The 26,452-nt window shown below is 42.3% G+C and overlaps 2 protein-coding genes across 3 annotated transcripts in view; one reads left to right on the forward strand and one right to left on the reverse strand.

Annotated features, from left to right (window-relative positions):
* The window catches only part of REX1BD (required for excision 1-B domain containing), a 268,541-nt gene that overhangs the window by 203,367 nt on the left and 38,722 nt on the right, over positions 1-26,452 (forward strand). The window lies entirely within an intron of this gene.
* The window catches only part of FKBP8 (FKBP prolyl isomerase 8), a 78,207-nt gene that overhangs the window by 12,715 nt on the left and 39,040 nt on the right, over positions 1-26,452 (reverse strand). Inside the window, exons 2-3 of the mRNA XM_069066114.1 lie at positions 16,967-17,087; positions 15,339-15,624 (exon numbers count right to left, since the gene is read on the reverse strand). Of these exons, the coding sequence (XP_068922215.1) occupies positions 15,339-15,609 (271 nt within the window). The 5' untranslated portion in view covers positions 15,610-15,624; positions 16,967-17,087. The remainder of the gene's footprint in view (positions 1-15,338; positions 15,625-16,966; positions 17,088-26,452) is intronic.

Raw genomic sequence — 26,452 nt, forward strand, 5'->3', positions numbered from 1 at the left:
AAGTTGTGGACTCTCTTCAGTAGTTGAGTTGCTGAGGCAGCTGCCTTGAGGGAGGATCCAATTCTATGGAGAATCTTCAGCAGTGGATGTCACACACTTCTTTAAAAATGGTCACCAGGGGTGGCTAGGTGGTGCAGTGAATAGAGCACCGGCCCTGGAGAGGACTTGAGTTCAAATCCAGCCTCAGACATTTAACACTTACTAGTTGTGTGACCTTGGGCAAGTCACTTAACCCCAATTGCCCTGCCCTCCCCCCTCCAAAAAAAAAAGTAAAAATGGTCACCAACCTACATTCCACTGAGCAACAGTACCTTTCAGTTTTCTGTTGACTGCTGGTGCAAGTAGGTAGAAGCATATGACAGTCAAGGACCCAGAAATCTCTGGGATGCATAAACTGAACTGCTTTCTTATCCCAGCAGCTTCTAAAGAGTCATAACACCCATCAATAGCCAGCCACAGGAACACAAGGCCAATGAAAGCAGTAATAATGCTCTGTGACCATTAACCCAGAAAGTGGGAGGGGTGGAACTGAGACGGTGGAGTAAAGGCAGGGGTACCCTGAGCTCTCAAGTTCCCTCCAAACAACTTTAAAATAAAACCTCAAAAATGAATTCTGGAGTGCAGAACCAACGAAAGGGCAGAGTGAAACAAACGGCCAGCCCAAGAAAACTCAGAGGGTCAGCACAGGGGCAACGGAACGGGCAATGGTGACTTCCAGAGTTCTCAGCCCCCAGACAGTAAAGGAGGCTGAACAACTGGTCAGAGGGAGATTGAAGGGGACTCTTGGCTGGCAACAAGTGCAGGACTCTGCTGTACTACTGCTTCCATGTTGCAATCCCAGGGGGGGCAGGAGCATTTGCACACAAACACAGAGCTTGCTGCCATAGAGGAGTGGATATCCTGTTCACAGTTCCAGGGTAGGAAAAATGTGCTTGTGGTTGCTAACAGACCAGACCACAGGTCAGCAGAGCAATGACTGCACTTCTCCCTAGACCACACCACCTTGAAAGAAGCTTAAACTTACAGACCCCTAGAACTCGGTCTGAAAACAGCTACACAAAACACCTGAAGCCTGGGACAGTGCCCCCTTAGGGGCAGAGCCCAACTTTAATATAAAGTTAAAAGTCAAGAAATAGGCAGGAAAAAAATAGAAAACACAACAAAAAAAGAACCTGACCATAGAAAGTTAATATAATGACAGGGAAGATCAAAACACAAAGTCATAAGAAGACAACAAAGTCAAAACTACTATATCCAAAGCCTCAAAGAAAAATGCGAATTGATCTCAGGCCTCCCCTCCCCCAAAATTTTTAGAAGAGCTCAAAAAGGATTTGAAAAATAAAATAAGGGGGCAGCTAGGTAGCACAGCGAGTAAGAGCACCGGCTCCAGTGTCGGGATGACCTGGGGATCGAATCCGGGCCCAGACACTTAGCACCCACCCAGAAACACCTGGCCGTGTAACCTTGAGCAAGTTACTTACCCCAACTGCTTTAAAAAAAAAAATCAAATAAGAGAGGTAAAGAGAAAACTGGGAAAAGAAATGAAAGCAATGCAAGAAAATCATGAAAGATTCAACAGTTTGGTAAATAAAGTAGAAAAAAATATTGAAAAAAATGAAGCCTTAAAAATAGAATCCACCAAATGATACAGAAGCAAAACAATTCACTGAAGAACTCCTTAAGAAGCAGAATTGGTCAAAAGGAAAAGAGGTAGAAGAGCTCACTGGAGAAGATGATTCTTTAAAAATTAGAACTGGCCAAGTGGAAGCTAATGACTCCATGAAACATCAAGAAACAATAAAACAAAATCAAAAGAATGACACAATAAAATACAGGTTCCTGAAGTAGGTGATACAGCCCCCTGAAGGGTGCTGGAACAATCTAGGGGGTGATAGTATCCTTAGGTGCAACTGGGGGACACTGAATAAAAATAAGGGGGCAGTGGAAGCATAAGGAAAGAAGAGAAGAAAATTTTGAAAAAAACATTCTTACATGTTCCATCTGTTATGTAACAGAGTTAAAGTCATAGTGATTACATTATTTTCCATTATTTCTATACAAAATAGAAGCTAGAACCGATCAGCAGTCAAGTCAGTGTTGACAGGCAAGCATGTAGCGCATTGTAGGGAAGTCTAGTATGCATCAGCAGAAATATGCGGATATAATGACTTTTTTACAATATATTATATGGTTACATAATACAAAATTACATCATCAAAATTCCAATGCAGGAAAACCCCACAAATTTATAATAAATTAATAAGTTTAAGATGTACCATTTTAGAAACATTATTTTTTGAAATGACACAAATTTTAAAAAACCATTAAAGGATTAAAGAATGTAGATTTCCAGGGGAGCACTGAGCAATTTTTTTTAAGGGGGTAGTAGGTCAAATAAGTTTGGGAACCTCTGCAATAAAACAAAATCAAAAGAATGAAAAAACAAAAGAAAATATGAATATCTCATTGGAAAAACAACTTACCTGAAAAATAGATCCAGGAGAGATAATAATTCCTAAAGAATTATTGGACTACCTGAAAGCCATGATCAAAAAAAGAGCCTAGACATCATGTTTCAAGAAATTATCAAGGAAAACTGTCCTGATATCCCAGAACCAGAGGGGAAAATAGAAATTTAAAGAATCCACCAACCACCTCTTAAAAGAGACCCCCAAATGAAAATTCCCAGGAATATTATAACCAAATTTCGGAGTTCCCACATCAAGTAGAAAATATAGCAAGCAGCCACAAAGAAACAATTCAAATATGATGGAGCAACAGCCAGGATCACATGAGACTTAGAAGACTCTACATTAAAAAATCAGAAAGTTTGAAATGTGATGTTCTGGAGGGCAAAGGAGTTAGAATTACAGAAAAAAAATCGACTACCCAGCAAAACTGTATATAATCCTTCAGGAGAAAAAAAATGGATATTCAATGAAATAGAGGACTTTCAAGCATTCCTAAAGAAAAGACCAGAGTTAAGTAGAAAATTTGACTTTCACATGTAAGAATAAAAAGGTAAATAGGAAAGAGAAAGCATAAGGGATTTAATAAGGTTAAACTATTTCTATTCTTACATGAGAAGATGATACTTGTAACTCCTAAGAACTTTATCTTTATTGGTGCAGTTAGAAGGAGTACACATAGAGAGAGGGCATGGGTATGAGTAGACTATGATAAGAGGATATCTAAAAAATATAAAAAGAAGGGGTGAGAAAGAGGGATGCATCCAGAGAATGAAGAAGGAAGAGGCAGAATGGGGTAAATTATATTACATAAAAGAGGTTCCAAAAAGTTTTTACAGTAGAGGGGAAGATGGGGGGGGGGGTGCCAGACAGTGCTTGAACCTTACTCTCCCTGGAACTGGTTGAATGAGAAAAAAGCATACACACTCAACTGGGTATAGAAATCTATCTTACCCTACGGGGAACTAGGAGGAAAGGCAGATAAGGGAAGGGAAGGGGACTGACAGAACAGAGTGTTCAGAAGGAAGGCAGTGTTCAGAGACAAAACACTTTTGAGGACGGACAGGGTAAAGTGAGAGAGAGAGAAAGGATACACAGGGAAAATAGAATGAAGGAAATACACAGTACTCATAACTATGAAAAAAAGTTTACAGCAAGTTTCTCTGATAATTTCTCTCATTTCTCAAATATATAGAAAACTGAGTAAAATTTCTAAGAACACAAGACGTTCCCCAATCAATAAATGGCCAAAGGATATGAACAAGCAGTTTTTAGAAGAATAAATCAAAGCTATCTATAGTCATATGAAAAAATTCTTTAAATCACAATTAATTAGAGGAATGCAATTTAAAACAACTCTGAGAAACCACCACATACCTGTCAGTTTGGCTAACATGACAGAAAAAGAAAATGACACATGTTGGAGGGGATGTGGGAAAATCAGGACACTAAGCCACTACCGGTGGATCCAACCATTCTGGAAAGCAATTCCAGGGCTACAAGACTGTACCTATCCTTTGACCCAGCAATACCACTAGTAGGTCTGTATCCCAAAGAGAAAAGGACCTATATATACAAAAATATTTATAGCAGCTCTTTTTGTAGTGGCAAAGAAATGGAAATTGCGGGGGTGCTCATTACTTGGGGAATGGCTAAACAAGTCGTGGCACGTGATTATGATGGAATACTACTGTGCTACAAGAAATGAAGAATAAGATGCTCTCAGAAAAACCTGGAAAGATTTACATGAACTGATGCAAAATAAAGTGCGTAGAGCCAGCAGAACATTGTATATAGTAACGGCAATATTGTACGATGATCAACTGTGAATGACTTAGCTGTTCTCAGCAATATAATGACCTAAGACAATTCTGAAGCACTCATGATGAAAAAAGTTATTCACTTTCACAGAAAGAACTGATGGAGTCTGAATGAATATTGAAGCATATTTTTTTTGAGGGGGGGAGGAGTTGCTTTCTTTACTTTTCTTTTGGTCTGTGTTTTCTTTCATATTATGGCATATCTATTGTGGAGGTATGTTTTGTATGGCTGCACATATATGACCTATATCAGGTTGCTTGCCATCTTGGGGAGCAAGGGAGGAAAGAAGGGAGAGAATTTGGAATTCAATTTTTTAAAAAATGAATGATAAAAATTGTTTTTACATGTAATTGGAATTTTTTTAAAATTATTTTTCACCTATCCCAGGTCCCTACATGATTTGCCTAATGGGGAACTAAAGAACAGAACCAGGTAGAAGATTCCCACCAAACCCTTCTGACTGTAAATTAACAGTGCCCACTGTCGCATCCATGGTGACCAGTTTTCCCAGAGGGACAGAGCATCTGGGCCTGTCAGGTCCTCCATTACTGTCTTGATGTTGCTCCACTTAACACTATTTTCAGGAATATTGCACCATGGGGGGATTCAATTGGAATTACACTGATTTGGGGGGGGGGGAGGAATATAAATCCCTTAAGCAACATTTGAAATAAAAATTTTTTTTAAATGAAATATATTCCAACCATAAAGTGTTGTCTCCGGCCTTCTCTTCTCCCTCTATACCAGGGGTTCTTAACCTAGGGTCTATAGACAGATTTCAAGGAGTCCATGAATTTGGACGGGGGAAAAATTACATTTTCATTAACCTTTAACTGAAATCTAGTATTTCTTTTAATTGTGAAGGCTTAAAAAAAAAACCTCATTTGTAAGAGGGGGCCATATGCTTCACCAGACTGCCATGGGAAAGGTCCCGGACACGAAGAGGGAGGAGAATCCTCACTCTACACTATTTCCCTTGATGATCTCATTGGTTGCCATGAAGGTAATTCTTATTTCCATGCAGATGATTCACACATCTCTAGCTTTAGCCTCAGTCTTTGTTCTGAGCTCTAGGACCATATCATCAATTCCTTCTGGACATCTCCAACGGGATTATCCCATAGGCTCCTCACACTCAACAGATCCTAAAAAGAACTCATTTTCTTCTCACCTCGGCCCTCCTTCCCCTTCTCCCAACTCTCCTGTTCCTGTCAAGGGCACTGTCTCTGTCCCAGTCACACAGGTTCATGACTCCTCACTCATACTCAGCCCACATAATCCAATCTGATGACAAATCTTGTCATTTATACCTTTACAACATTCCTTCATACATGTGTGTATACATATATATCTGTATATGTGTATACATACACACACACACACACACACACACACACACATACACGCACCAGCTAGGTGGTACAGTGTACAGAATGCTAGGCCTGAAGTAAGGAAGACATCTTCCTGAGTCCAACTCTAACCTCACAAACTTACTAGTTGTGTGACCTGGTCAAGTCACTTAACCCTGTTTGCCTTAGCCTCCTCATCTATAAGATCAGCTGGAGAAAGAAATGGCAAACCAGTTTAGTATTAGTATCTTTGCCAAGAAAATCCCAAATGGGGTGACAAAGCGTTGGACACAACTGAACAACAACGAATGCGCACGTGCACACACACACACACACACACACACACACACTCCTCCCCTTCACTACACTCACACAGTCACCACCTGGCGCATGTTCTTTTCACATCACATCTGGACGACGCAATAGCCTGTTGCTAGCTGCTCTCCCTGCCTCCAGTCTCTCCCCACTCTAATCTGCCTTCCATTCAGCCACTAAAGTAATCTTCCCAAAGCACAGGTCTGCCCAGGCCACCTTCCCATTCACTAAACTGCAATGGTTCCCTACTGACTCCATGATCAAATACAAAATCCTCTCTTTGGCCTCTGAGACTCTTTACAACCTCGCTCCCTGCTACCTTTCCAGTCTTGTGACACTGCACTTCCCTCCACATTCTACAATCCAGTGAGTCTGGCCTGCGCCCCTTCCTCACCCAAGTGAAAGTCCATGTCTGGACGCTGTGCTGAAAGATACCGCTAGAGTATGGAGGTGGCAGAGAAAAGATGAGGATGGGGCTGGGGAGGAGCTGGAGGGGAGGAGATCATGAGGAGAAGTTTGGGGATAAAATAGCCAGGACTGAGACTGACTAGACTGGGGAGTGAGGGAAAGTGCACAGTCAGGACTGATGCTGAGGTGTGAGCCTGAGACACTGGGAGCAAGACTTGAACTGGGACCACGCAAACACCCTCAGAAGGAAGGGCTGAGAAAAGACAGTTAATGCAACAGTGGACAGGCTTCCGGTTCTAGTGCAAAAGACAATGGAGCATTCATACAATCCCAAAATGTGGGGGTCAGAGGCAGCATCTCAGCAGCCAGTCAGGCCGTCCTAGAACCAAAAGGAATCCTCACTACAATATACCCAACAAAGGGCCATCCATTCATGGCGTGCAGAACTTTAAGGACAGGAAGCTCGCTAACTTTTGAGGTAATGGGATACCTTCATGTGAGAAAGATGTTTCCCAACATCCAGCCTAAATCAGCCTCTCTGAGCTCCCCCTCACTGGTCCTAGATCTGCCCCCTCCTCCACATGACAGCCCTTCAAACCCTCGACAACAACCACCACATCGCATTTCCAAGCTAAACGTCTCCATTGCCCTCACAAGATCCTCCTGTCACTATGATCTGGACTCAAGGTCTTTTGCCACCCTGGCTGCCTCTTCTGGACACTTGGCAGCTTATCAATGTCCTTCTTAAAATGTGGGTCCCACAGCTGAACATGACGCTCCAGATGACGGCAAAGGGCAGAGGACAGTGGGACTGTCACCCCCCTAGTCCTTGGAGCTGTGCCCCTGTAGTAGCAAGCACCCCAGCATCCCCAGGGTGGCTGCCAACACAGGTCCTTAGATCTGCTTTTCTAGAGGAAAGCAACTCAAAATGGTTAACAATCTTGCTTTAATCAAACATATGTCATTTACCTAGTTCAGGGGAAAAAGGTCAGCACCCTGAACTTCAGAGAATACAGAGGTTACAAGCAGACAAAAAATACAGACAGAGAAACAGATCAGCAGACAGGCTTCCAGCTATCTGACCATTACATCCATACCTACTCAGTTACCAGAGAGGGAAGCACCAGCATCTGGGTTTTCAAAGCCAGGGGGCTCAACGGCTGCCCAGAGTCTCATCTGGTCAAATCACAAAACTCTTCTCAAAGTGAGCCCTAAAACAAAATCTCACACCAGGGTATATAAAGCCTTCTCCTAGCTCAGAGAATGTCACAACCCTCTTGACCCACTGCCCAATCACACAGCATCAAGACGTGGGCATTCCTGAAAACCAAGCCTCCTGCCACAGGCTCCATGTGACCACATTCAGCCTATTAGGGCAGAGTGTATTTTCAAATCAAGAAAGGTTCTCAGAGTCACTTAAGCCTATCAAAGGGCCAAGGGGCAGGGAAGATCTTAAATTCCCATTCCCATAACAGCCCTGACTTGGAGACCTCCCCAGGGTGGGCTGTGTAGCCCTGGAACAGTTGCAATCTGTCAGCTGCAGCTTCCTCCTCCATGAAATGAAGAATGGGACACATCTCACCAGACCCTTGTGAGAAAACCACTAGAAATCATAAAGCAATATACAAAGAAGAGCATTATTCTTTGTCCAATAGACTGGACCAGGGCTGCTCCTCTGCTCAAAAATCCCTCAGAGCCTCCCAACACTTAGCATTATACTTGACACATTTTGTTGTTCAGTCATTGCTCTTATGCCTGACTCTGTGACCCCATTTGGGGTTTTCTTGGCAGAGATACTGGAGTGATTTACCATTTCCCCCCTCTCTGGCTCATTTGACAGAAGACAAAACTGAGACAAACAGGGTGAAATGACTTGCCCAAGGTCACAAAGCTAATTAAGTACCTGGGGCTGAATTTGAACTCAGGTCTCCCTAAATCCAGGCCTGGTGCTCTATCTTCTGTGCCACCTAGCTGTTCTCCCTGGCACACAGTAAGTAGGTGCTTAATAACTCTAGAATTGGCTGACTCCTTAATTCCCTTTTTCCTGAAGTATAAATTCCAGCCTCCCAAGGAGAAGTGGTGGTGTTATTGTCGTCGTCAGCATAATTACCTGAATTTAGTGAGGGCGCTAAAGTCTGCAGAGTGCTTTACATTAATTATCTGAATACAAGTATTTTTATCTCCAGTATTCACAAGAACTTGTACAAAGCTCCCCTCCCTTTGGGGGGAGCAGTGAACTACTTTAGCCTCTCGGAAAGGTGGTTTAGAACTCTGCCCAAAGTCCCTAAATTGCACATGCCCTCTGACCCTGCCATGCCACTCCAAAGCCTATACTTCAAAGGACATCCAAGAAATACTTTGGAAAAGGCCCCATTTGTACAAAATGATTGATAATAACCATCTCTGTAGTGGCAAAGAACTGGAAATAGGGGGGCACCCACACAGTGGAGAATGTCTAAACTCATTACTGCATGTGAAGGTGTCTCATAAGAAATGACAAAGCAGTTTCAAAAAGATGCAGGGAAGACCTCTCTGAACTGATACAGAGTCAAATTCAGCAGAATTAGAAGAATGAGTTCTAGAACGATGCCAGAGAAAAAAGCCAACTTTGAAATGATCACAGCTTACATGTATGTAGCGCTCGCTTTATGCCACACGTTATACTACACACTTTATAATTATTACCTCATTTGACCTAACAACCTTGGGAGGAAAGTGCTGTTATTGTTCCCATTTTACAGATGAGGAAACTCACCTATAACATGGAAGACCTGAGAACTTTGGTCAAAGCGAAGATCAGCCATGAGTCCTGGGGACTGAGAAGGGTCCATCCTGCCCACCTCCTGCCTGCAGGGGGACAGACTTAAAATGCAGAATGAGGCATATATTTCTGGTCCTGGGCAATATGGAATGTATTTTACTGGCCTATGCATATTCGTTACAAGATTTAATTTTTTATTATTCGACTGAGGAGAAGACAAGTGAGAGAGCAATAATAAATGCACACAATAAAATGTGCTAATCCCCCAAAAAACAAACAAAACAAAGATTCCCCTTCACTCTTTTCTGAGTTCTCCAAGGCTCTGCCTGCGAAGCCTAAGTTATGGTAGGCTCTATCAAATTGGAAAAATTTCGAGTCTGGTCTTCGCAACACTCCCTGCCTGAAACAGATTAAAATGAAATTGGGAAATGTTTAACGAAATAAATAAATATACCAGAATGCTAACTTGTGGTTTTCTAAGCAGCAGCCTGCAGGGATTCATTCCTGTTAAGAGTTTGACACCGCTACACTAAACATGAAGTCCTTGTCTATTAACCAAGGAACTGGGGGCACTAAATACTGTTATTCTGGACATTGTTGATATAAATAAAACCAAAGGATAAAAGGAAGCTGTGGTTAGATGGGAGGGATAGCTAAAAGGTATGCCTTGAAGAGGCAGATAAATGCCTTGGCTATCTCCCTGGATCATCTCATACTTCAGTGTTCACGATAAGCATTTACAAAAATACCACGATAAGGATAATTACAATTTAAATATCAATATTTGAGCAGAAGATAAAGTGATAAAAGACATGTGCCTTAATATTTATCAACATCAGTGCAGGGGAATGCATAGGAGAGGCAAGGTAAAAATACATTGGAAAACATGGTTCAGGAGTAATAAGCAACCCAGAGGCACAAGGACTACCCAGAAGCCTTATGCTTATTAGACAGATTTTTCAAAAAGGAAGTTGGGGCGCATTAGACATGGCAAGCACCAAATGACATCACAAGAAATAGAATTCATTATATATTATTAGAAGGCAGCAAACACCGAGTTACTAGTTTGGGAGCCGTTTCTGAATCAGCTGTCTAAATAGAGTCAGATCACTGATTTGTTAGTGGAAAGATCAAAATCAGTACCAAATCAGCAAATAAAAGAATAAAGTGGAATGATACAACATACACCTGACACAACTCCAACCTGACATATTTAAATAAGTTACTGCTGCCAGAAAAATGGGAAATGGATAGAAGAACCTACCTGGACACAGATTATCGCTACTTCTTAAGAAAATTTAACCAATGTAAGTGGTTACCACCACAAAAAGGAAACTAAAGGACCCTCAAAACCGCCCCAGCCAGCAAACGTTTGATCTCCGCCAAGTAGAAGGATACTCAAGACAAGGGTTACATTGTTTTAAAATGTAAACTTCTTTATTAAAAACTTAAGAAGGAGGACGGTACAAGATTATGGGCAGTACATTATCTCATAAAACATGGAAAAGTAGTGGAGAAAAAAAAGCAAAGGTTACAGAAAACTTGATGTGAGAACAATCTAAGATAGATGATGTCTATGTCATTCTAGGAAGAAACAAAGAATAACAGATGAAAAATGAAAAACAATTTCTAAAACTTTCTCTAACAAACTCTTTCAATGGAGCCTCCACCACCAGACGCCTAATATCACAGTACTCAGTGAACTATGAGAGGAAGAGGAAATGGTGTCAAAGGAAAATGAAGGTGAAAAGAGCAGCTGGACTAGACTAAGCATCCAGAGGAAAGGTGGGGGCTGGACAAAACAAGACTTTGAGGACGCTGAAGGATCAATTCTTTAGATAATTAAGAGAGAGCTCATGAATGTAGGTGGCAAAGGGCTGCGGGGGGGGAATCACAGGCTTATTTTTACTTTAAATATTTCCTGAAAAAATATCTACTGTCTTAGCTGTATAAAATCCTTATGGGACCTGTCTTCACATAGAGAGTAATCACTGATGAAGGTATTAAAAAGGGACAGGCTAGGGGCGGCCAGGTAGCACAGCAAGTAAGAGCAACGGCTCCAGTGTCGGGATGACCTGGGGATTGAATCCCGGGCTCAGACATTTAGCACCCACCCAGAAACACCTGGCCGTGTAACCTTGAGCAAGTTACTTAACCCCAATTTCTTAGGGGTGGCCAGGTAGCACAGTGAGTAAGAGCACCGGCTCCAGTGTCAGGATGACCTGGGGATCAAATCTGGGCTCAGATACTTAGCACCACACCCAGAAATAACTGGCCGTGTAACCTTGAGCAAGTTACTTAACCCCAACTGCTTAAAAAAAAAAAAAGGGACAAGCTTTCACCAATCTATATTCTATAGCAGACCACGTCTTTACCACTGTAGAACTGGCTAAAAGGCACAGAGAACACAAGATCCTACTGCGCTTATTACTTATCAACGATCAAAAAGAAAAGGGAGCCATGTGTGGTGTTATGTACAGAGAATCAGCCTCAGAGTCAAGAAGATGACAAATCCTACTCTGAAAACATACTGGCTGGGTGACCTTAAACAAGTCCCTTAGAGTTTCCCAAGCAATTTTCTAAGACTATAGGTGGCAGAGTAGATACAAATCTACAGTACAATGAGCTTGCCCCCACCCTCCCATCTCTTCCAAGGAGATTTGGGAAACCTGCCAAATTGGATCCTGATTGGGAAATCCAAGGAAAAAAATCACAGTAAGTCATTTTTCCAGCCCAGGTTAGCACAAGCAGAGACAAGCAGAAGACAGGCAGACAGGACACGGAGGAGGGAGAATGTGTGCACTAGGACAACGAGATGTCCGAGATCCAGCAGAGAGGGGCATAAACGACCAGGCAGCTCTGCTACTCACTTTCGAGCTTTGGGTCACAGATTTAGGACCGACCAAGGAGGCCTGTGCCTAGGGGTGGCATTTCAGGGTGAGGAGTGGTCACTGGTCCTATTGAAGCAAGCAGAAGCAACTATGTGACTTTGACCCCAGGAAGGGTTCCAGGTCTCGGGTCCAGCTTCTAACCCACTCTGAAACCTGCAACAGAATAACCAGGGCAGGAATCCCAGACCAAAGTCCATTCAGCTGACAGTGACTGAGCCAGCAGCAGTCTGCTGGAACTCCAACCAGAAGCAAACCCACAGGCCCGTTGCTCAGATTCAAAACCCAAGTCAGGAAATTGTGAAGCTTGGACCAGGGGGAACAGTGATCAGACTTTGCCCTTGCTTTGGGAGACTTGAAAACTTACAAATCTCCAGTCTAAGCTGTCTCTGAGATCCTGGAATCACACAACACTCAATACTCCAAGAAAACAGAAGCAGCAGGCCAAGACCAGATATTCCCGCCAAAAATGTGCAGAGTCTGGCCCTACATCAAGTCTGGAGTCAGGGAGCAGGTTGGAAGAATGAGCAAACAAAAAAGGAATCCCACCATGAAAGCTAGCATGGTGACAAGGACATTCATGTCATAAACTCAGAAGACAATATATTTGAACCATCTATAAGCAAAGCCTAGAAGAAAAATGTAGCTTGAGCACAAATTCAACTGGAATTCCTGGAAAAGATGGAGCAAGCGTTTTTAAAATGCTCTTGCAAATCAAATTAGAGGGGCTAAAGGAAAAAGTTGGAAAAGAAATGAGAGCAATGTTAGAAAGAATTGGAAAGGTAATTAGGAGCTTGGCATAAAAGGTACAAAACCTGGCCTGAGCATCAAACTCCCTAAAAATTACAGTGGACCAAAGAAAAGCTAATTTCATGAAAACAACAAGAAATATTAAAACAAACAGCTGGAAAAAAAATAGAACAAAACATAAGGTGTCTCACCGCAAAAACAACTGACCTCAAAAACTAATAGAGGAAATATGGTAATTTAAGAAACAGTAGACTAATAGTGGAGCCTAGAAATAGTTCGATAAATCAAAAGAGAACTGCCCAGATCTCTTAGAACCAGAGGGCAAAGTGGAAAGAGAAAGAATCCACCAGTCACCTCCTGAAAGAAAACCCAAAATGAAATCCCAAAATCCAGAACTTTCATAGTATAGAAAAAAATATCTCAAGCAATGAAAAAGAATTTAAGTACAGAGGATACACAGTCAGCATCACACAGGATCTAACAGCCACCACAAAAAGAAACAGAGATCGTGGAATATAATACTCTAGAAAGCCATGGAACTGGGCTTAGAGGTAAGAATAATTTATCCAGGAAAACTGAGTATAATCCTATGAAAGAAAAAAATGGACCTATAATTAAACACAGAATTTCCAAGCATTCCTGATGAAAAGCCCACAGCTGTGTAGAAACTCTTAAGTACAAACACAGGAGTCAAGAAACACAAAAAGGTAAACATGAACAATCATAAGGAATTAAACAAGGATAAACTGTTTTCATTCTAATGTGGGGAGATGTTACTTAAGTCCCCACAGAGCCGTATCATCATCTGGAGGCAGAAAGGGAGTCTAATCAGACAAAGGGCCAGGGGGTGATTCTCTTATATCTTGATGATCTTAAAAGAAGAATGGAAAGGGAGGGGAAGAGTACACTCGGTGAGAAAGGAAAGTAAAGAAACATTATCTCACACATCATCAAGATATGCAAGTAGAGGTCAATACAAACAAGAAGGAAAGGGGTAGGGGGAACCAGTGAGACCTAAATCTTTCTTTTATATGAAGCAGGAGGGGAAAATAAGAGGAAGGGTAAATTAAGAGACACATTAGTCCTCTAACGAGGGATATACACAAATATTTATAGAAACTTTTTTTGCACTAACAAAGAATTAGAAACTGAGGAAGGTATCCATAAATTCAAAGAATGCCTGAACATATCATGGTATATGAATGCGATAGAATATTATTGGGCTGTAAGAAAAGATGAAGGGAACAGTTTTAAAGAAACCTGAGAAGACTTGTGTGAACTAATGATGAAAAGTGAAGTGAGCAGAACCAGAAGAATGATGTATATAATGACAACAATATTGTGAGAAGTAACCAACTCTGAAGGACTAAGGAACTCTGACCAACAGAACAATGATCAGATTCCAGAGAAGTCATGATGAAACTTACTCCTCATATCCAATTCTAGAGGTGAGGTTCCCAGAATTTTGAAGGAGGCATATTTTTTTGGACATGGCCAATATAGAAATTCATTTTGCTTGACAACACGTTTGTAAACAGGAGTTTTATTTTTCTTTCTTTCTCAACTGGGAGGAAAGGGTGGTAGGAGTGAAGGCAGACTTTTGCTGATTGAAAAAATATATATATATACACATATATCTGTGTGTATGTATGTATGTAGACAGGTGTGTGTGCACACATACATATAAAAGACATGGAAGTATTCAGAAGAAAAAACTTAGGGTCAGGAAGGGTCAGGAAGGCTGGATCAGTTGCCCATGATCCTACAAATAGTACAGTGAGGCCTTGAACCCAGATCTTCTCAATTCCAAGTCAATCAATGAATAAACATTTATTAAACATCTGCACTGTGCCACGCACTGTGCGAGGCACCAGGGATACAAAAAGAGGCAAAAAACAGACAGTCTCTTGAGGACACTGCAAGTACAGCACCCCATCTCCCACTCTCCCTCACTGAACTAATAACAATGTACCACCATTTTGTACTTATCACATTCTAATGTGTATTTTTATCTGCTGTAAGCTCTATGATACAGACCATCTCTCAATCAAGCTAAAGTGGCACAATAGCTGAAGTATGAGACCTAGAGTCAGGAAGACCTGAATTCAAATCTGGCCCCAGACACTTACTAGCTGTGTGACCCTAGACAGGTCACTTAACCTCTGCCTGCCTCTGTTTCATCATCTGTAAAATGGGAATAATAATAGTATTTACCTCCCAGGGTGTATTGAGGATCAAACGAGAGGTGTGTAAAATGTTTAAAGCATTAAATTAAGTGCTAGCTGTCATTATTATTATTATTATTCTCCTAATTTCCACTCTCCTCTTTCAACCAAAGGACCACACATACCTGGCCCCAACCAGTAATGAATGCCTCAGTTTGTGTCCTGCACATAATACATATGCCTCTTAAAGGGCAGAGAACACTTGATTTTTGTCTTTGTAACACTCAGCATCTAATACAACAGGCACTTAATAAATGCTGACAGTAAACACTTCCGAGATGAATGAAGTGACCCAGGTCCAGCCTCAGACCCAGCCCCCACTTCCCCAAGACTAGAAGCTCCAGGTCTCTTACCCAAGACATCCATCCACTCCTCCTGGAGGGGGCTCGACTGCCCTGTCTCTTCTGATGGGGCAGGCTGAGGTTCAGTGGGTCCCTCACTGGGGGCTGCTCCCAGATCCTCCAAGGGGGGCAGTTCACTCAGGTCATCATCATCGTCATCCTCTTCCTCTTCAGTTCCATCTAGGACCTCAAAATCCTCACCCGCATCCAGCTGGGCAGCCCCAGGAGGTGGGGGAGAAGCAGGGCAGGGGTCTGCAGTGGGGGACGCAGCTTTGGACGCCATGGCTCTTGAGGGATGCTGCCAGTGGAGGAGGGGGGTACAGAGAGAGAGAGAGAGAGAGAGAGAAGGCTAGCCCAGGGCCAACAAAGGCATAGAAACAGCTTAGGTGGGGAGATAACCAGGTACAGAGCCCACCTAGGTTGTCTCTACCCTGGCTGGGACAGGGGGTACCGCTGTGGAACCAAGTTCCTGACAGTAAGGGCTTTAGAACACAGGATCAGAGCTGGAAAGAGCCTCAGAGGAAGCAGACAGCTCACTGTATTTGGCCTCAGAAGATCTGGGTATGAAGCCCAGCTCCATCACCTGACCCTGGCAGGTCCTACTCTACCCCCCTGGGACTCAGTTTCCTCACCTGTAAAATGAAGGAACTGGAGTAGATGCTCTACCCTTCAGTGACCACCAAATCCCTGCCATTTTGCAGAGTAAAAAAAAGTGAGGTGGAGAAAGGGAGAGGAATCTGTCCAAAGCCAGAGCTGGCGAGCCTGTGGCTGCGCTGGGGACAGCCCACACTGTGCTGATGCTCCTTCTAGGCTTCCTTGCATTAGGGCATCCTACCCACTCAAGACTGACCCCTCCTTCGCCCCATCCTCATGGGTGGGGGGGTAAGAAGAAAGGCTGCTTGGGGTGTGGGAAGAGGAGAGGCTGGGGGCAGGATATGGCCTTCGGGATGTCTGTCTACAGCATCTGACAGGTCAAACATTTACTGGATGAGATGACCTCTGCCAGTATCTGTGCTGAGGGGGCTGGGCGATGCCAGCAGGTATGGAGGTGGGGGGTGGGGTGGAGGACACCCATAAGCCCCTAATCCTTCCCTTAAACTGAGAGGCCTGAGGCCAGACCCCTGCTCCATGGAGTGGGGTGATCACTGAACTTCCATCTAGTCTGGGGGAGAGTCAGGAGCCTTGGGGTCCATTTCCAGCTCTGCCACTGATAGCCAACCCGCAGATGACCTTGTTCTCTCTCTGGGCCTCAGTCTCCTCCTCTGTGAAATGGGGGTTGGGGGGCTGGAGGAGGTGACTCGCGCGATCCCTCCTCTCTCCAAATGTAAGCTCCCGTCAAGATCGGGGGCTCTGCCCACGCCCCCCTCTCTACCCACCTGAAGGGGCCCCTTTCCCCGCAGCCCCTGGGACCCCTCCAGCGCCCACCCCGGATAGGATGGGCAGGGCCTGGACGCCTGGGTCTCTGGGACAGATCTAGACCGCCCAAGCCCACGAGGCCAAGGGTGGCTCCAACGGCGGGGCCGGGGTCTCCCCCGCCCCCATCCCGGTTCCCAGGCCGCGTAGCCAACCCCCGACCCCCTCCGGGCTCTAGCAGCCACCCCGCTCCAACCTCCTCCGCCAGCCCGGGCCCCGGGAGTTACCGAGGTCCCAGCCCGGCTCCCCCGGGGACACGTGGCACCAGCTAGGGATCCCCGGGGTCCTGAGAGCCCCCCACCACACAGCAGCAGCTGCGGCTGCCGGGCCTCGAGAATCAGCGGCTCTAGGCCCGCCCTCCCAGGTGCGCATTGGCTGGGCTGGCCAGGAAGGCTTTTCCTATTGGTTGGGGCGGGTGTCGCTCTAGGCGCGAGGACCCACCTCCTTCCTGCTTTGGTTTCCAAGGTTTTTCAAGCTCTTAAAGGGACCGAGGCTAAATGCGCGGATGCGGAGGTCACGTCCAAGGCCCGGGCCTAGAGGGCGGGGGTCAACTCTCACGTGCTAGAGAGCTGGTACCTAAATTTACTACTAGAGCGTTAGCACCGCGGAAGTGGGCAAATGCAGCAAGGCACAGCTTAATTTATTGTTATGTTAATTAACTGGGTCCTAGAAAATGATGGAGAACATGTTAATAACTCAAACTTAAGGGTGTCCCGCAATTCCTCCCCCCAGCACACCCCTTCCTCCCTCCCCTGTCCCTGCGGGGTGCTTCGTTAAACATTTACCTGCATGTCCCTGACCCGGTGTGAACCTCCCGGAGCAGTGTGGTCCCTGGTAGCTAATCAGGGATTTCTGGGTCCTTGCAAGCAAAGCTGTGCTCGATTTTGACACCCACTTTCTCTGTGCCTTAGCTTCCCCATCTGCAAAACTCAGCTGATAAGGACAAACAACATGAAATTATATATATGTATGTGTGCATGTATATATACATATATATGAAAGTTCATATAGTATATATTTTATAATTTAATTTCATATATCTAATTATATGTCTATATGATACAAGCATGAAACACACAAAATGCATTAAATATATAAATAAATATTATGTTAAATATATAAACAAATATATTTGAAATTCATACACATGTGAAAATATTTAAAATATATTTGGATTATTTTTTGTTTTAAGTGAAATTTGCAGATTATTCTAGCAACACTTAGAATAAAAGGAATGGAAATAGCCTAGTGTTCTGGAGTTACCACCCTTCCTAGTCCCTTCCCCCACTTCCACTGGCCACGGAGTATAGATCATACCTTTAGAGGAAGAAAGGACTTTAGACTTCATGTAGTCCAACCTCCTCCTTTTATAACCCTAGAGGAATAAAGTGAATTAATCAGGATTACAATATACTTATGTAATGAAGTTATCTGGTTTTGCATCATGAGCGCAAGGACTACTCCTCTTTCTTTTTCCTCAGATAAAACTCTTAATTTATTCTTTTTTAAAACATCAGAATCACTTCCCAACATGCTGCATCTGTGCCCCACCTCCAGCCTCCTCCTTTGTAAGGAAGAGAACTTTGAGCAAAACCCAGCTGACAAGGACACACAACATTCCCCTCCTCTTGACCTAGAGACGAAAGTATGTTTCTTCTTTTCTGTAGGACCAAGAGTTTTGATCAGCCCATGGAGAAGAAACCTTTAAGGAAGAAGACCAAGATGAGGACTTGGTTCCAAATGAATGGTTCTTATCTGAACCATATTGAAAAAAGTAACAAGAAAATAAAAAAAAGGGGGGGGGGCAGCTAGGTGGCAGCTAGGCAGCCCTATGGATAGGACACTGGTCCAGGAATCAGGAGATCTTGAGTTCAAATTAGACCTCAGACACTTACTGTGTGACCCTAGGCAAGTCACTTAACCCAATTCCCTGTTAAAAAAAAAAAAAAGGTAACAAGACATTTTTTTATCTGTTTAATCAAGAAGTTTGATTTCATCATGTTACCAGAAGGAATGCTCTCCAATTAACAATTACTCTGCAATTTAGAGTCTTAGAGTTACCTATATCTCTTTCTTTTTACATTTTTTTGCTACAAGAGAATGGCTCTCTGAGTAAAGGAAGGGGAGGCAGTTAGGTGATTCAGCAGATAGAATGCTAGATCTGGAGTCAGGATGACCTGAATTCAAATTCAGCCTCAGACACCAACTAGCTGTGTGATCCTGAGCTAGTAACTGTGTGCCTCAGTTTCCTAATCTGTAAAGTGAGCTGGAGAAGAAATGACAAGCATTCCAGTATCTTTGCCAAGATTTGGAAACTGAGGTCAGGAGAGGTAAATGAGTTGACAAATGTCACACAGTATTTAAACACAATCTCTCTGATTCCAGAACTGTTGCTTATATAAGCCCAGTATTTTAGACTTGGAAGGGGACCTCAGGACCAAGCCATGCTTCAAAAGGAATACTCATTAATCAATCAATGAACATTTATTTTTATTTATTTATTATGATTGGCCATGTGTATTTATTTACTATTTGATTTTTCTCCAATTACATGTAAAAACAATTTTAATATTCTTTTTTTTTTTCAAATTTTGAGTTCCAAATCCTCTCCCTCCCCTCCTCCTTTCTCCCTCATTGAAAAGGTAAACAATTTGACATAGGTTATATATGTGTTGTCATGCAAAACACATTTCCATGTAAGTCATGCTGTTAAAGAAAACAGACAAAAAAACCCAAGAAAAATAAAGTTAAAAAAAGTATGTTTCAATCTGCATTCAGACTCCAGTTCTTTCTCTGGAGATGGACAACACCTTCCCATCATAAGTCCTTCAGAAGTATCTTAGATCATTGCAATAAACATTTATTAAGCACTTACTATTTGTCAGGCACTGTGCTAAGTATTGAGGATACAAAAAGAGCAAAAAACAGTCTCTCTGCCCTCAGGGAGCTTATAGTCTAATGGAGGAGACAAGTATATATATTATACATATTGTGTGTGTGTGTATATATAGAATATGTGTGTATATAATATATATGTATGTATATATACACACATACACAAACAAGACATATATAGGATAATAATAGATTATTATATTATAAAATAATTAACATAAATTATAAAATCATAATAATAATTAATAATTAAGACATATATAGGGAATGATTAAGAGAGGGAAGGCCCTAGAAATAAGAGGGGTTATATAACATATATAACCTGGGGTCTTCCAGCCTCTGCTCAAAGACCTCCAAGGAGATCAATCACACCACATCCCCAGGCAAATCATTCCACTTCTGGACAGCTCTTCTGGAAAGTTTTTCCTATTGTCAAGACTGAATCTGATTCTTTCCAATCTCTGACTCATTGCTCCTGATTCTACCATCCAGGGACCAAACAGAAAAACTTAATCCCTTCAGGATGAAAGATCTCTTTGTCCACAGATTTCTCCTAGATGCCTGGACTTGTCCCTTTCACTTTGATAATGATATTTCACTTTTCACAATGATACTTTGTATCATTAATATCTGTATATGCTATGGTCCATGCTCCTTCCTCAAATCCCTAGGATATAAGCTCCTCGAGGGAAAGAGGATCTATGTTCTTTTTCACCTTTGTCTGGCCTATTTTATTTTTAATCTAGACCTCTGATAATTTAGGATTGGTAAGGGAGAACTTCTAGAGTGGAAACTCTCTCCAGTGATGTGAATCTTCAACAATGCCTGTAATTTGCAAATTTAGGAGAGTTTGGGGGGAAGGGGGAAAAGAGGGGGAAAACTGGTGTCAGTGACTTGCCCAAGGTCACATAGTAAATGGAGGAGCCTGTATTTAAACCTAGGTTTTCCTAAATCCCAATTTCTTTCCATTGGAAATGAGGGCAAGGTAGAGTGTGATCAGGGAACGATTCAGATGAACCCAGATAATATTTCTCTCTCCCTCCCCTACACCTTCTCTCCAGAATCCCCGAGCTGAGCTCTAGGGAGGTCTGAGAATCTCTGGGCCAAAACTTCTTTTCCCAAGCATGAGTTTGCAACCTTGGTTCTCCTGAGCACCGTCTGATTAGGTCCTTCCTTTGCCTGGTATCCACCCCATGTGAAGGACTGGGACCCGGCTTACTGTGGAGTATGAAGTCCTTACTTTAATACCTTAGCTTGGTATTTAAGACTCCCCAAGCACCCAGGACCACCCTCCCTTTATAACCTCACTGTAGTGGTACTCTCTTCCAGGTATTCCACACTCCAACCCAACTAAAGCCATTACTCCTGGGTAGTGTTATGAAAAAGACTTTGGATATAGAAATGAGATTTGGTTTTGAATCTGTGCTCTGCTAGTTGCTAGCCCTGTGAGGTTTCCCAAACCATTTCCACTTCCTGGACTTCAGTCTTCTCATTTGTATAATGAGCGAATTGAACTTCTTGTTGCTATGGTCCTTTCTACCACTGAATCCTATTGTCCTAAGACCATGCACCAGCCTCTGAATATCTACGCTGACGCTCTTTCCCACCAAAAGAATCCCTCTATCTGTTGCCACCTACCCTTCAAGGCCCTTTCCCTTTGGACATCAAATGCTTCTTGGTTTTGTTACAAGTAGTCTGTAGTGCAGTAGATAGAGCACGGGGCCTGGAGAAAGGGAAAACTAAATTCAAATCTCAACTCAGACACTTCCTAGCTCTGTGACCCAGGGCAAGTCACCTAACTTCTGTTTACTTCAGTTTCCTCCAATGTAAAATGGGGATAATAATACCATCTACCTCCCAGGGTTGTTGTGAGGGCCAAATGAAATGATAATAATAGTTGTTATTGTTCTTCAAAAAAATCACTTACCACAATGCCTGGTGTATGATAGGCTCTATAGAAACGCCTTTCCTCCCCATCCCTTCCCCTTATTTTATATTACTCTGATATTAACAGAATACTGTTTATATTACTCTGATAATAAAATGATAGCTCACATTATATAATGCATTGAGGTTTACAAAAGTGCCAAATGTGTGTATATATGTATATACACACACATATATGCATATGCATATGTGTATGTATATACACACATAAATACATGGCATATATGGATATGTGTATGTAGATAGATAAAAAATGCTTGCTCTAATACACTTATTATTACTATTATATTTTTTGCTTTTTGGAGGGGGGAGGGGAGGGCAATTGGGGTTAAGCGACTTGCCCAAGGTCACATGGCTAGTTTTTGTGTTAAGTGTCTGAGGTTAGATTTGAACTCAGGTCCTCCTGACTCCAGGGCCGGTGCTATGCTCACTGAGTCACCTAGCCGCCCAGCTCTAATACACTTATGCATGCCTTGGTATTATCCTTTCTTTTATTACATTGTGAGAGAAAATTGGCCTTTGAGGACGAAGCTCCTGGGCAGCCACAACATGCATTCCTTGGTATCAACCAAAGTGGAGGATCTTAGTAAGCCCTCCTCTGGAACGTTCATCTTTCAGAGTATGTGCAAATATTCTCGAACTGTTTTCTGTCAGCTTGCTGTATGATGAGAATCAGCCCTTTAAATGACTGCTGAGATGAAACCAAATGTCTACGTAGAAGTCATGTACAGATGGAGTCTTTTTCTCTCCCTGATGGCTTTTAAGAGGGGAAGAGAAATTACTGGTTGCCACATGGCTATGAACACACAGTGCTGCTGCTTCTGTCTGATATAACTTTCTTGAGGGCAGGGACTGTTTGTTTTTTTTATACCTGTATTTCCATCACCTAGCACAGTGCTAAGCGCATAATTTTGTTCTCCCTCCATTTTTGAAGAGGACTAATGACACCATGGGATAATGTCCTGACTTGTATGTGAATTAGATTTAAGTGAGGCAGAGTTGCACAAAGTCATCAGCTTCACTTTCTCTTCCAGCATTGAAGTCCACCGACAAAACAAAAGTCAAGAGGACGTGGTGATGTCCCAGGATGCAGTGAATGACCTTGGCAGAAATAAATTATTCTCATATGCCCATTGTGCCGGAAGTCTTCACATGCTTGAGGTAGACACCCACCTAAACTCACTGACAGGTCTGATGCCTGTTGCTTACCCTCATCCTGGTATAGCCTGTCTGCCAAGATGGTTTTACCAGGGTGTGGATGCTGCGAGTGCTACAGCTTTTTGGAGTCCCAGGTGAGAGACTTGGGTGAAAAGAAGAGACCAAAGACAAGCAGCTCAACAAAACACTCACACCAGAGGTGCTAGTCATCCTGAACACCCCAGTAAGTTGATTAGGGAGGCATAATAGGAGTGTACCCCACAAACCAAATATTAGGAAAATGTTTATACTTTTGTTCTTGTACAAAGTAATTATCCCTTTGTAAAAGCTAATCAATATTAATTAAGTAAATGGTTAACAGTGGAACACACCAAAATAGGGGCTTTAAGACGTTAGTTTTAAAAATAGATATACTCTGATCCCTCAAGAGTTCCCCTAGAACCCTCAGGGGGAAATGTAGCCAGCCCTTAGTCTGAGAGAGTGAATCATAACTGACAACCAATCATGTAGTTACAGAGTGTTAAAAGCAAGGCTTAGAATTAACCAGGTGGGAATTTTCCTTTTCAGAAACAAACAGCACAATGGGGAAATAGAGTCAAAGAGATCCTACTAGGTCATGTTCTAGGTTGTCCCCACAATCTTTCCCAGGCACAGACATCCACCTTTACGCAGTACTACAGCATATGACATTTTCTACTATTGGCTTTATGACAATTCAAACAACTATCCTGGTAATCAAAGCTCAAAATATATTATAGTCCCAGGAATTTTTTACCTTAAATAGCAAAATTTCACTAACCTCAACTTAGGGCTTGAATGTCTTTCCTAATGTTTCCCTAACAGTTAGCATTTCACTAATCCTTTACTTATAAATTAAAACTACCCATATTCTGGGACTTCAGACATACAGCAAAAACCTAATAGCTGACTCATCATTAATATGTTGAAGCTACATATTTAAACTACCTTATACACTTTCATAATAGCCAAGATTTTCTAATGAAAATCTATTATAATAAATATTATTATTACCTGTTTTATAACTAAATATATTTCATTAAATTAACAGTTATCAGATATGCAAATTTTTATATTTTAAAAGCCTGATTCATGTGTAACAGCATCTAAATTAAAAGGGAAGTTTTTGTCTAACAGCATTTCTGTTTTGCAATGCTCTCAAATTTCACAATATAAATTTAGGAATACAATACAATTTAGAAATACAATGATAGCATGAACAATAAACTTCCAATGACATCAATTACATTTCCAAATTGTCACATATGAAAATCATTAATATTATTATCTTTGATATTTTAAAACCACTTTAGAGTTATCAGGCATGGAACAATTATATTCAATTAAAGAAATAATAACAATTACAAATCAGGAAACTAGGGCAAGCAGAGATAAGATAACTTGTCTAAGATTACACAGCTAATAAGTTTCTGCAACCAGAATAGAGAAGGGTGGACATACTAAGGGCAGAGGCTGGCTGTATCCCCAACTTTGTATTGCCACCTAGGCATTACCAGGAACATCTGGACCCTCCCAGGAAGCAGCTGGACAGGACCTGCCAAAGAACAGGCTGCCTTGGAGATACCAACTGACTGGGTGTGGCAGAGAGCACTGCCTAGGGACTGGTGTGGCTGGTAGTTCCAGGTGGCAGGGCTCAGGGAATGCTGGCTGTGGAACCAGACCACCCTTCCCCCCCTCCTTCTAGCCCCACTGGCTGCAGGTGCTAGGGCTACTTGCAGTTTCTGGGGCAGGATGGGCAGGATGTACTAAGTTTCCCTACGATTTTCCAGCATTCTCTTTTCTTAATCTGATCTGAGATGAGAAGGTTAACAAAACAAAAGGGAGAGGGTCTCTGAACTGAGGAGGTTGGTTAACAAGAGGTGGCCTTAAAGTGCAAACCATTTACCTCATTTTTTCTTCACTTTCTTCATTCTGGAATTTCTACCAACTAGTTTTCCTTCATTGCCCTATAAAAAATGAAACTATTAATATTGACAATTACTTTTAAAAAAAACCTTTTAAAAGCTTTTATAAAATTTAATCCTTATTTTTCCTTAAATCCTACAAAGTGGTACCTCAAAACTTGCTAAGATATTTCAGAAGGGAGTGAGTTTCTGTAATTATTTCAAAGTTTCATGAGTTCTCTTTGGCAATCTTAAATCCAAACTCCTTAAGCATTAATCTTCAAACCTCCAGAATCTGCTAAGATGTTTTTAGTGGTTCTACAACCTTGATTATCTGACTTTATTTCTGTAGTTCCAATTTGGCCAGTGTTACAACAACAGAAAAAAAACAGTGTTATAGATTTTTCCTCTTTTCTTATAACCTAATCTCCTGCAGAGAGCCCAAGGTAGGAGTTAGTCCCATTTACTGGGACAACTACTACAGCTGTGATAAAATAATAAGAAAGTTCATTAATCTTTCCCAGTAGCTACAGCCTTAGAAGTTTTTCTGGCTGGCTACATTTTAAATCTTTCAAGGTAACAGAATCTAGCTCATAGCTCAAACATGACAGACGTTTTACAAGCACAGAGACAGACACAAACAAAATGACAAGATAACTGCAAACAGCAAAGCCCGAATAGCCCATGGGGGTGTGCAGGAAAAAAAAAAACCCAGAAGCACATACAGAAACCAGAAGAACCCAGAGAGACCAAATTACAGAGGCGTTCCCTTTACTAACTGAACTGTCTTAGCCTGCAGGGGGGTGCTGAAGCCTGAACAGGTTAGAACTTGCTAGTTAGGGGGGTGAAGGGCACACCAGACACTGAAGTGTACAGAAAAAAAATCAGAGGCAAACAGTAAATTTTACCAGAGGCACACAGAGAAACCAGGTCAAGGAAGAGGCCCTAAAGTTTTCCTCACAGAGAAAGCAGAGCTCAATCAAAGACTGAACTGGGATTGGAGTAGGAACAAAGGACAGAGGACTCACCAGACAAGGAGGGTCAGACTCCAGAGAAATAAATCTCCAGTGGTACCTATTCTACTCCTACTGTTCCAGAAAGTGCATTTGGCCCTGTTCCATGTTTAATGCCCCTTTTGAAACCAATTAATGTCAACTGGACCAGAACCAGCCTCTAACCTGTAGGTGGCTGGAGCCATACAAAGCAGATGGAGATAGGAAGACAGGACACAAATAGAAGTTTAATTAATTTGAGAGTGATGAAAATGGCATTTTCAAATGGAAGCCCCTACCCCACTCCCCTGAAGGAGGGTTTAACACTGCTGATGCTGGGGTCACTTATATACACGAAAGGGGTTGGACTACAACACAATCATTCTTAGGTCTTGAGATGGTTCTCATGGTTGGCATTTCTTGGGATAGTACAGGCATTCTTCAGTCCCATGGTTGTTCTCTCAAGTCTCAAGGGTTGTAATTACTCTTCAGAGTACAGAATCAGAGTTCTGTGACGGGAACAGAAGTGCAGTACCTGACAGTTACAAGGAACAGGGACTGTGAACATGTGATGGATGGCCTTGGGAAATAGGGGAGCTAAATCCCTCAGTGAATACCTGGTGCTGGTCCAAGCAGTACACTTTGCCAGAGGGTGATATCTTCCAGAGCACAAAGGATTATTGTTATGCCAAGCTCAGGTAGCATAGCCTGCTTGCTGGACCTTAGCTCTGAGAAACAGGGTATATCCAAAATATTTTGACACTCTAAAGACTGAGACACTTTTCCAGAATTTCATTGG

The sequence above is a fragment of the Petaurus breviceps genome, unplaced genomic scaffold, assembly GCF_028583685.1.
Source record: "Petaurus breviceps papuanus isolate PSGF00001 unplaced genomic scaffold, PetGlider_PUasm1.0 108, whole genome shotgun sequence".
NCBI classification, from domain to species: domain Eukaryota; kingdom Metazoa; phylum Chordata; class Mammalia; order Diprotodontia; family Petauridae; genus Petaurus; species Petaurus breviceps.